Source organism: Triturus cristatus, chromosome 1_1 (assembly GCF_964204655.1).
Source record: "Triturus cristatus chromosome 1_1, aTriCri1.1, whole genome shotgun sequence".
NCBI lineage: Eukaryota > Metazoa > Chordata > Amphibia > Caudata > Salamandridae > Triturus > Triturus cristatus.
This window is the reverse complement of record NC_140579.1, coordinates 1,053,177,786-1,053,189,872: the sequence shown is the minus strand read 5'-3', so window position 1 is coordinate 1,053,189,872 and position 12,087 is coordinate 1,053,177,786. Positions and strand designations below refer to the sequence as shown.

The 12,087-nt window shown below is 51.2% G+C and overlaps 1 protein-coding gene and 1 long non-coding RNA gene across 6 annotated transcripts in view; one reads left to right on the top strand and one right to left on the bottom strand.

The window, feature by feature from the left end:
* The window catches only part of LOC146871508 (uncharacterized), a 382,815-nt gene that overhangs the window by 212,139 nt on the left and 158,589 nt on the right, over positions 1-12,087 (bottom strand). The window lies entirely within an intron of this gene.
* Positions 1-12,087, top strand: part of PPARD (peroxisome proliferator activated receptor delta) — a 201,826-nt gene that overhangs the window by 144,948 nt on the left and 44,791 nt on the right. For 2 of the 5 annotated variants that reach the window (XM_085651103.1, XM_085651104.1), the window contains exon 6: positions 5,905-6,358. In XM_085651103.1, coding sequence (XP_085507229.1) covers positions 5,905-6,358 — 454 coding nt within the window. Of the gene's footprint in view, positions 1-5,904; positions 7,723-12,087 lie in introns of those variants that run through there. The other 3 variants (XM_085651106.1, XM_085651107.1, XM_085651105.1) reach the window with 2 other exon arrangements.

Genomic DNA, 12,087 nt, shown 5'->3' with positions numbered 1-12,087 from the left:
AATCTTCTGGTAGATTCAAATGGCCATATTGCACTATCTCAGGAGCCATGCCGCCAAACTCAAAGACGAGAGGTTGGGGTGCACCATCCGCCCCCCGAACTTCGTGAGAAGGTCCGGCCTACACGGCAGCCGCATGTGAGGAAGGAGAGACCGGTGAAGTAGGTCCGTGAACCACCACTGCCTGGGCCATTCCGGGGCAATGAGGATCATCCGCGCCCCGGACTTGGACAGTTTGATGAGCACCGCCGGAATCAGGGGAATGGGTGGAAAAGCGTACAGAAAGCTGTTCGACCAGTCGATCCATAGTGCATTCCCCAGCGTCCCCCGCTGGTAGTACCTGGATGCGAAGTCTCGGCATTTGCTGTTTTCGGCGGTGGCGAACAGATCTACGTCTGGAGTTCCCCACCTCGCGAAGACCTCTCCTAGTACTTCGTCGTTTATGACCCATTCGTGGTTTTCCTGAAGCAGCCTGCTCAGTGCGTCCGCCTGAACATTCTGCACGCCCGGCAGATGCGTGGCCGTAATCATCAGTCCCCGGGCCAGAAGCCAGTGCCAGATCGCCTGCGCCTCCTGCGACAGAGTGCGCGATCTCGACCCCCCCCTGCTTGTTGAAGTAATACATCGTGGTTGTATTGTCAGTCTGTATCAGCAGCGAGTTGGTCTGGAAGGACGGATGGAAGGCCTTCAATGCCAAGGAAACGGCACTGAGTTCCAGGAAATTGATGTGGTACGTAGACTCCAACAGGGACCACTTTCCTTGTATCTGTAAGTCTCCGGAGTGTGCTCCCCAGCCTTGGAGAGACGCATCCGTCACGATACTCGTCGTGGGAATGTCCTTGTGGAAGGGAACCCCCCTGAGGAGATTTTCCGCCGAACATCACCATTTCAGAGACTGAAGAGCATGCAGAGACAGTCGTATCTTGTTGTCCCAAGAACCTGTCCTCTGATCCCACTGATCTTCCAAGCACTCCTGCAGTGGTCTCATGTGCAGCCGTGCGTGAGGAGTGAGGAAGATACAGGAGGCCATCGACCCCAGCAGCGAAGACACCTTCCTCACTGTCGTCGATGGAGCGGTCATGAGGTCCTGAGCCTTCCGAAGGAGAGATAACCGTCTCTCCTCCGAAGAAGACACGCTTGCTGACAGCGTATCAATGGAGGCCCCCAAGTACTGTATGCACTGGACCGGAGTCGGGACAGATTTGGACATGTTGACGTGTAACCCCAGCTTGGTCAAGAGAGCGCACGTCCTCCGTAAGTGCGCCTGCGCTTCCGAGAAAGATGAGGCCTTGATCAACCAGTCATCCAGGTACGGGTAGACAAACACCTTGTTCCTCCGCAGATGCGCCGCTACCACTGCCATGCACTTCGAGAAGGTCCTGGGCGCAGACTTTAGCCCGAATGGCAGTACTGTGTATTGATAATGATTGGCGCCGACTTGGAATCGCAGGAACTTCCTGTGTTTCCGTGCAATGGGCACATGGAAGTACGCATCCTGTAGGTCTATGGCACAGAGCCAGTCTCCCCGTTGCAGCTGAGGGTAAATCTGATGCAACGATAGCATGCGAAACTTCTCTCTGCGAATCCATTTGTTTGTTTGCCGCAAATCCAGAATGGGCCTGAACTCGTTCTTGTCCTTCTTGCGAACCAGGAAGAACCAAGAGTACAGACCTCTTCCCCTTTGAGACAGAGGTACGTCTTCCACCGCCTTTTTCCGTAACAGGATGTCCGCCTCCGCCTGGAGCTCTCGCAGTCGATACTGCGAGCTTACCGGCGGAATCGCTGGAGGCGGTCTGATGAACCGAAGACTGTATCCATTGCAAACAATATTCAGCACCCACTTGTCCTGAGTAATTTTTCTCCACTCTGCCAGAAAAAATTGAATGCTTCCCCCACTGGAGTGGGTAACGGTTGCAGGGGAAGTAGATGCTCAGGGCCGAGACCCGGCCGGGCCCTTGGTAGCAGTAGCGGACTGCTGGCCCCCTCTACCCTTCTGGCGTTTCTGGAAGGGTTTCCGGAACTGCTGCTGCTGGTGTTGCTGCTGTCCCGAGGCCTGCCCACGCCCTCTGCCCGCAGACCCGAACCGTCTCTGGAACGGGCGCTTCTTTTTCTCGGGCTTCTCCAACCCGACAGCCGTCAGGGTCGCTGCCTCCGTCTTCATGCGGGCCATCTCGTCGTCCGCATGCCTGCCGAAAAAGGTTTCCCCCGAGAAAGGCAGATTGACCACTCTATGTTGAGCCTCTGGCTTGAGCGAGGTAAGGCGCAGCCACGCGTGACGTCGTTGGTGGACGCCATGACAATACCCATGCGCCGCCAGCAGAGACACATCAGCTGCCGCACTGATCACCTGGTTCGATACCAGCATCCCCTCGCGCAAAGTTTCCAAGAAGTCCTCCTTCTTGTCGCGAGGCAGCAGCTCCGCGTACTGCTGGAGAGACTCCCACAGGGCACGGTCGTAACGCCCCAACAGAGTCCCGGCACTTGCCGCCTTCGTGGTGGTAGAAGCCGTCCCACAGACCTTCCTGCCCGCCGAATCTAGCCAGCGGCTCTTTGTCGGGCGGAACCGTCGATGAAGAGGTGGTAGCATGCTGCTTCCTCCCCGCCGTCACAATGACCGAATCCGGCTTCGGGTCCATCCTCAAAAAAGTCGGGTCCGAGTCCGGCGCCCGATACTTCTTCAGGAGCCGTGAGGGGGTGGATTTAGTCACCGCCGGCGTGAGGAACAACTCCATAGCGGGCTCCACCAGTCCCGGCACTAGAGGCAGCAGGGGGCGAGACAGGTGCTTCTTGTGCAGCGTCTCGAATATCACGGACGTTGTAGGTGTCGGTACCGTCACTGCGATTCCCAACTTGGCTGCACCCCTCAGTAGTACCTCCTGGAAGGAGACTAGATCGTCAACCGGCGACACCCTCGTCCCTGGCGAGTCCAACAGCGTCGGTGAGAAGTCCCTGGCAGATGATCGCGTGCGTGATCCCGATCTGCGCCTCCTGCGGCGTCGCCCCGATGTTGACGACGAACGCCCACGGCTCCGCGATCTCCCTCTCCGTCCAGGAGCGGGAGCGCGATCTCCTTGGCTTCGGTCTGTCCGCCGGCCTCGCCGGGCCCGGCGACGGTGGCTTACCCTGGCGCCGCGGCCTATGAGTTCCCTGCGGCGGCATCGGATACCTGGGCAACGAGACCGACCGTGGCGGAATCGTTGGTGGGCCCGAAGGCGTTGCGAGGCGGAATAGAACGAGGAGGAGGATGAGGAGTAGGAGGAGGAGGAGGCGGTGGTGGTGTCGGTAGTGGTGGAGGAGGAGGCGGAGGAGATGGCGTAGGGATCCGCGGCGCGGGCTTCCGTGGCAAAGGAGGGCAGGGCAGCGACCCCGGCCTCGTCGGCGTATACACCACGGAGTATACCGAGCCCGGGGACTTCCTGCGCCGCCTCGACGTCGATGAATCCCTCTTCGCCGTCAATCGCCTCCATGACGTCAATCGCCTCCATGACGTCAATCGCCTCCATGACGTCAATCGCCTCCATGACGTCAATCGCCTCCATGACGTCAATCGCCTCCATGACGTCGATTGCCGCTTCGACGGCGAACGCCGCCTCGACGGCGAGTGCCCGCGGCTGGCCGGCGACGTCAGGTATCCTCTCGACGGCGACCTTCTCCTCTTCGCCGACGGCGACAGGCGACCTCCCCTCGACGGCGAGCACCGACGCCAGGCCTGATCTCGACGTCGATGACTTGACGGCGAAGTCGACGAAGACGATGACTGTCGTCGACGGCGGCCTGTTCAGCTCCCTCGACGTTGAGCGTCGACGCCGCTTATCCCCAGAGCCCTGGGGAGAAGGTGAACAGACCGTAGTCATCCCCCTCGACGCCGTAGTAGACGCCGTCGGCAGAGAATGGGGACGTTTGCCGGTCTTCCTGCCCCTGGGGAGCCCCCCAGAGGCCTCAGCATGGGCAGAATCAGCCCCTCCTGACCCACCTTGTGCCTTCAGCCTTCTGTCCTCCAGGACTTGGAGCCTGATCTTCATTCTTTCTCTCAAGGTCCTGGCCGAGAACGAGTGGCAGATTTCACACTCCTCCGGCACATGGGACTGGGGAAGGCAGACGATGCACACCCTGTGTGGGTCTGACTTAGCCTTCTTCCTATTGCACTCTGGGCACTTGTCAAACAAGCCAGGCATGATGACAACACCAGAAGGAAGGCCACAACACTAAAAGCACTTGAAAAGTGACAAAATCACCAAATAAACCCCTGAAAAGGGGGAGCTCAATGCTCCAGGGTCCTGCTAGCAGGAGCCGGAAAAAAGAACTGAAAGTAAAAGGGACCTGCTGTGCATTCTGGGATACTGGAAAAGTTCTGGAAAGTTTTCTTAAAGGCACAGTATCCTGTTCTGAGCCACATAATGGCAGCCTATGGGGCTTGTCTGTCCATTCCTCCCTCTCTATCATTCCATAGGCTTTTGCTGGTAGAGGCAGGTTTTTCTCTGTGGAAAAAGCTGGGCAGGCAGTGCTGTTTGTGGATGTTGGTGGAATTTTCTAGTTGAAGTACTGGACAGTGTAGCCTGTGGATATAGGCTGCATTATCTGTCTTTGAAATTCTCTCTTAAGTGTAGATGCAGGTCTGCATGGCTTGACAACTTAAGAGATTATTTTTATTGCTCCGGGGTCCCCGCACATGGGCGGGACTATTCACTAGATTATGACTATACACAGAGATCCCCTACTACAGAAGGTATTATAATATTGTACGCTGGATGTTTTGTTTTACTAAGGCGGCGCCTCTAATAAAATATTCCTAGTTACACTTTTTTTTTTCCCAAACGTCACTCTTTCTTGTTTCCAAATGTTGGCATTATGCCGTATATGGTGTTTACTTCCCTGTGCTCAAGAAGAGAGCAGGTCTGTCTGGAAATGTGTGTGTACTGAATGAAATGTGTATTTGAAGTACCTATCATTCAAGTCCAAGTGTCAATACTTGATAATACTTAACTTGCATTGGTGTAAAATGCATTGGGGGAAAAAAAAAGAAACGAATAAAGAGTCTAACAAAATAAATCGGGCATCTTCCACTTACTTTGGGAGTGTTGGAACGTGGGGATCCAGTAAAATATGGAGGTCATCTTCCTCGACATGCCATCAATTAGGCACTACGTTGACAGCTTTAGGCATGTCACTTACAAATCATCAACATTATGTGTTTGAGTCTAATTAGTTCAACTGAAGCCAACAGATCCTTCAACATTAAATGTATTAAAGTGCTTTGTTCGCGGCTCCCCTGTCTAGGTTTGACGGCTCCCCAGGGAGCCACTGCGCACAGTTTAGGAACCACTGATTTAGTATGCAGCTTTTACTAGAGTGCATGGTGGATGATTGTTGGTTTTAAAAAAAAATTTCAGATTTTTTTTCGAACCTGTGAATGTTCTATTTTGAACACATTTATATAAAGCAAATCCCCTAGAACTCTATAGTAATATTCGTTTTAGGAGTAGACAACTCTTGTCTCAGGTTTTTTTCAAGAGTGGGGAACTCTTGCCTGGTTTTTCGCAAATACACTGACTGGTAGTGACAGGCAGAGTTGTGTTCCCTTTTTCTGGTACCTCGGACTGTTTGTGTGTATCCTCCATTTTCCTCTATTTGTGGATCAGTTAGCTGTCTTTTCCCTATGCTATTGTTTGCTCCATAGTAGAGTAAACTTTTTGTGTGATTGTTATTTAAAGTATTCTTTTGTCTAATACTTTGTTCTGCAGTGAGCAGCTTTTTATTTATTCTATAATTGAGGGTTTGTTGCTGAATCACTGGAAAAGATGCTTAATTGACCATACCCTTTTTTTCTCTCTCCCTTTTATCTTTGTTCGAATTTGGATGTCTTACTCTCACCAATGCCATTGATGGCCCATCTCCCCGTCTTGTCAGCAGCCCTTTGTGATCCATGACATAGACACCCTCTGGCAGGCAGAGAAGGGCCTGGTTTGGAAGCAGATGGTGAATGGAATCCCGCTACACAAGGAGATGGGAGCCCATGTCTTTTATCGCTGTCAGTGCACTTCTGTGGAGACGGTGCGGGAGCTGACTGAATTTGCAAAGAGCGTCCCTAACTTTCTTGACCTCTACTTGAATGACCAGGTCACTTTGCTCAAGTATGGTGTACATGAGGCCATCTTCGCTATGCTGGCCTCCATCATGAACAAGGACGGTCTGCTGGTTGCTGGTGGCAATGGCTTTGTGACTCGGGAATTTCTGCGCAGTTTACGCAAACCCTTCAATGAGATCATGGAGCCCAAATTTGAATTTGCAGTGAAGTTCAATGCCTTGGAGTTAGATGACAGCGATCTAGCACTCTTTGTAGCTGCCATCATTTTGTGCGGAGGTAATGGTTGGCCTGTCCATAATGGGAAAGCATTTTGAAAAATATTGTCAATTCACTGTGTGGTCTGAGATGGTATCCATACTCTGTGGGTTTAAGTTTTGGGAGGGGGGTAGTCTGTTCTTGACTGGTTAAGAGGGCGCAGGGCTGTATACCATGGATGAAAATGGACTAATGGCTAGTACACTTTGTGGGCTTGGATAACGGTTAGAGTACTGAGCTAAGAAAAGTGTGTGCACTAAAATGCAGGTTCAGAGTACTGTGTGCGTTATGAAGGCCACTCTTATATTGGGAGTTAAATTTTTCTTTAGACAAGGTAATTGTGGTAACGTAAAACCAAATTTGGTAATCCTATTGTTGAGGTAAATATGACCAATTAATCGTCAGACAAGGTACTGTAGACGCAGTCTGTATTATCCTTCTAGGAGTGTCTCTGAAGTGTGAAGTACGATTGAGTCTGAAGTCTCTGTAAATGTAGGTTATAAGAGCATCTAGAGCTTTTTAGCCATTTTAGCAGCTGAGCCTCTCTTTTGGAGGTGGAGGGGGATGGAGGTTGACATATGTTCAGGAGAGCCGGCTCCGAAGACACTTTTTTCAGAACAACAACTGATTATGAAAGCAAGTTTCTTTTAGGCTGATTGTATGCACATTCAGCTTAAATGGATACCCAGAAATGAGGCATGGTTTCTGCCTCCCGGACCTATGGTGGACATTACTTTTGAATGGATGCACATGTAAAAGCCCTCTGTAGTTTAAGCTGCATTCCGGCAAAAAGGAAGAAAGCGGAGACTTCAGATTTGTAATATCAGCATTTTTTCTTTTCTTTTTACTCCCACTCCCATTCTCAGTAGTTACGTCTGCTACTGAAAGGGGACAGAGATTCTTCTCCAAACTACATCCTTATAAGATACACTACAAAAGACTGCACCCCATTTTGGATCTCTACAGTTTAATGCCCTCCTGAAATCCAAGATGCAAATTGGCTCCCACTCAATTGCCTTGCCGCTTTAATAAATTACACACACACCAAGCTTTTCAGAAGAAAATCCAGCTTTACAATCAAATGGGAGCATGTGCAGCCTGATCAAAGGCTTCCTTTGCCACATTTCTTCTATTTTCTTTTATTTAAAGTGACCGTTGCATTTAAAAAAGTATTTATCATAAGAATAGTGACCAAGAACGTCTCACACCTTTTTAAGATGGAAAAGAAGGGCAATGTGGACAGTCTGGCTGCAGAGCACAAGGCGAAAAAACTAATGCTGCATGTTTAAGGAATTTCACTGTCCGTGTATTCCATCCTGCCCTGAAAGTGACAATTAGGCCAGTGCTTTTATCCAGCGCCTATAAACTAAATCCTGGAACACTAAGCTCAGCCTTTTGGGCTTTTTTCCTCACTTGTAAATGTTTCCATTTTTTTTGTATGTGGTTCACATAACCTCTTTTAAGACCAGGTGTGTTTTTCTCAAATTCCTGATCAGAATTAGGTAGAGTTCACAAAATGCCATAGGTTATTATGAAATGCTCTTCATGCTGTAGGATTTAATCCACATGAACATGCCCTTGAAGACTGTACCCACTGCCACATAATGTCTAGGACCTTGCAGGACTTGCAGAAGATAACGTTTCATAGCCTTCTAGAGGACCAGCATAGGAAGCAAGAATCCAATTCCAGGGGATCTGAGGAAGAAGAGCAGAAGATGAGGCCTCTACCACAGCTTCTCCTACTGTGTTGAGAGACTTCCTGAAGGGGAGAGCTAAAAAGAGATGTACTGAGAAAGGGTGCTACTCTTGCTTTACAGTGAGACAGAGGATGTCAAATTCTGGTAAGATCGCAACATTCTCACCACCAAGAGTAGGTATTCCATTGAGATGTTGTACATCAACACTCAACTTGCCATCAAGACATTGATCGATGTCAAGGACCACATTCTCCCGCAAAGTGCATCAACATCAGTACCTCAGATGGTGTCAGATGTCATGCGGGTCCCAGCACCTTTCAGCTGGCTTGTGAAGTGGAGAACACTTCCTCATGCTTCTGATTCAGAGTAATGTAGAATTTATTCACCAGCTCATGCAGTGATTGCCTTGGTTCATCTTTCACCTACAATTTCTCCTGCAAAGTATGCCTCCCCACTTTTTTGCCTAAAACTTCAACATCTCTGTAATTATCCTTGATACACTGGCTCTTCCCCAGACATCAACATAATCTGTTCCTTAACTGCTTCCTATGAGTATTCCTGAGGGATCAAATACCCTCATGGTCAACCAAGATTACCTGCCAGTAGTTGTAATAGATAGCTCCATTTCCGAGATCCCTGATCTCAATCTTGTGATTGTGGGCATGTGCTCCCAACATTTGTGGTGTCACCCTTCTGCCTGCCTCTTGTGCAAATCATAAACCCAGCTGACTGTTTACCGTTTGGGTCGAAGCACTCTGTTGAATTCCTTTTTGTTCTGTGGGACAAATCCGATTGGTCCTTCTGAAGGTGCTCCAGCTAACCATTGTAATGGTAGTGATCTACACGGCAGCTATCTTCTGTTTAAGGAAGCCAGGGGCAAGATCTTTTTTTATAATGCCCTCTGGATCTGAAAACAAACATGGTCTCCCTAAATCTTTGAAGGTGGACTTTATATAATAGAGCCATCGTACATAAGAAACATTGTCCGGAGACAAACCGTCCCAGAGAAGTAACCTATTTAAATGTAGCTCCTCCTTGTACCATATTGAGCACCAGAGTAAAAATTGACAAAGACGAATAAAATCGGTGATATAATTCATGCCCAATTCTATGTCAGGACCGGCGGCGAGGATTATGCTAAACTTTCTTTACTGCAATGATCCGCAGCACTTCAAAGTTAAACAAAAAAACACTGTCATGAACCATAGGGAACCATAACACAGAACAATGGAGTGTCCATGGCTAGATAGTCCGACTTCCATGTCCAATCACAGGGCTCCTGGGAGTATGTAGTCCTCTGTCTCTATCCATGCCTCCTCTTTCTTTACTGCTTGCAGCCAAGATAAGTGCCTTGTTTCTCCTTTCCTCATAAATTGTGGATGGGGATGTTATTAAATGCTTAGTGTGACTTTGTATGTAAGATTTTATGCTGTTGTTGGAATTTTTCTGGAGTGCGCTCCGCTTATGTGCTGAACGTTTCAGTTCCTGTCAGCCTTTGCTGTGTTGCGCGTTCCCGCTAATGCGCGTTTATTTTTAGCTTTATTATCAGCTTTAGTTCTGGGTTGACAGTTTTTCTCCTGCATGTGTTAGCGAGGAAACCGCTACTCTGTTTTTCCTCGCCCGGCCGTGGGAGCGTTCGAGCTCCCTAACGGCCGTTGACTCTGTGGTGCTCAGGCTTGCGGTGCTCCTCCTGCCGCAAGGGGGCGCCTGGTGCGCGCCTCATCGAACGTCTCTCGGCATTCCGCGTATTCTTCGCGCGTTCCTCAAGCCGGAGACGTTTCGCCGAAGAGCCTTACTTGCCTTTCCACACCGTCGCGGTCTGTTCCTGCCGTGAGGCAGTGTTATTATTTCTCACGCCCCCCTGTGAACGCTCGCATAATGCGAGTCGGTACCTGCCATTAGACAGTGATTTTCTCGGCGTTTTTTTTCAAATCGCCTGGGGGTCTGTACTTTTTAGGCCTGCATATACGCTCCAGAAGGGAGTCAGTATTGGGACTTGGTTACTAATAGGCAGGTTGCCCTTTGATTTTTTTCATTGCACCAGGGCTGTTGGTCCCGTGGGTTTATGCCCTTCCTATAAGCGAGCACTGCCCGCAATTGAGTTAGGCTGACACCCAGCCCCCCTTGATAGAGAAGTTACCCTCTTCTTGACCCACTCACCTGCTTGACGCTTCTTTTCCTGTCCACATGGAGGCGTATGATGATGAGACCTATCAGCAGGATGATCAGTGGGAGGAGGACCCCCTCACTGCCCTTCAGTGGGATGAGGATTTTTACGATGCTGTGGACGATTCTATCCACAAGGCGGTGGAGCAAGCCATGGGGCCCTTGGAAGATCGCCTGTCCCGGAGAATAGAGCAGGCTTGTGCGACATTAGCTAAGGCGCAGACCCTTCCCCCTCCTCGTCCTGTACCGGTGGAACCCCCGCCGACGCTCAGCCCCCACCCTCTAAACGTCTAGGGATTTTGGGGTGGACATGGATGCTTTTGCCTGCCTTCAGCAGACGTTCTTAGCGAGCAATCCCACACCGGTGATACCCGCACCATCAGGGGATGCAGCGGACGATGACACAGGCCCATCCCGTTCCTGGCGTCCGTCCTGTCCAGATCCGGCCCCTGAGGTGCAAAATCTTTGCGCTGATATGCTAGGCCCCGGCGATATCCTACACCCCCGTTCCTCGGACTGGGCCCCCTTGGAGAAAGTTGCCCAATACGTCGCCAGCAGAATCCGCCGGCCGTTGGAGGCCACAGCTAGAAGTTGTCTCAGGGCGGAATGTCCCCAGCCTTCGCTGGAGGGGAAGGTGGCTGCTACCCCAGAGATAGATCCCCGCATGGCGACGTTCCTGCAAAAGTTTGTCAAGGATCCCAAGCGGGGTATTGACAGGTCCTGGCGTGCTGGTCAGGACAAGCTCCTTGACGTCCTTGGGCCCGCCACAAAGATTCTCGATATGGCTGAGGAAGTCAAGCTCTCAGGCTCCCTGATTTCACCCGACACCCTCTCTGCTTGGGCCCAGCGCGTGGTGGTGTTCCTAGGGAACGCCAACTGCGTGCTCGCTATGGAGAGACGCCGGAGCTTACTCATTAAGTTGGACCCTAAACTCGGAGACTTGGCCGATTCCGAGGCGGGCCCCGTAGCCCAGGGCGGTCTTTTTGGAGAGCCCTTTATCAAAGAACTGGGCAAATTTGTTAATACCTTTACCTCTTTAGACAGGGCCCAGACTTCCATCAGGAGGGTTTTCCGCCCCGTGTTTTCCGGGGAGCCGGACGAGGCAGGGTCCGCTCGTCCGGCCGTCCTAATCGGAGCAGAGGGCAAGGCTCTGGTAATGGCAACTACCAAGACCAAGCCAGATTCGGGAACTTCTACCCGACCAGAGGTCGCCGAGGGAAAAACAGAGGCGGTCGGGGCAGTGGAGCCTCCAACTCTTCCGGTGAGTGTTCTCCCTTCTTCCCTTCTAAATGTGGGGGGCCGTCTGGCGCATTTTTTCCAGGCCTGGACTTCTGTCACGGGGGACGCATGGGTGCTTCAAACGATCCGAGGGTTTCACATAGAGTTCCACGGGGAGCCTTCGCAACCGGTTCCCCCTCTCTCTTTCTCGGCCGCCGACATGGTGCTGGTCGATCAGGAGGTCTCCGCCTTATTAGGCAAGCAGGCGATCATGGAGGCGCTTCCGCACCCCAGAGGTTTCCTCAGCAATATTTTCTTGGTCGACAAGGCCGATGGGACACAGCGTCCAGTCATAAATCTGCGGGAGTTCAATGCGTGGTTAGTATAACGCCACTTCAAAATGGAGGGCATCCATCTTTTGTGCGATCTCCTCAGGCCCAACGATTGGATGGCGCGCCTGGACCTCAAGGACACTTACCTCGCGATTCCGATTTTCCCTCCTCACAGGAGATTTTTGCAAGGTGAACGAGTTCACCACACTTCCGTTCGGCCTTTCATCCGCCCCTTGGTGTTTGACCAAGGTTCTTCGGCCTGCGATCAAACGCTTGAGGGTGTCCGGCGTGCGCCTGATCGTCTACCTGGACGATATCCTGATCATGGCCCAATGTC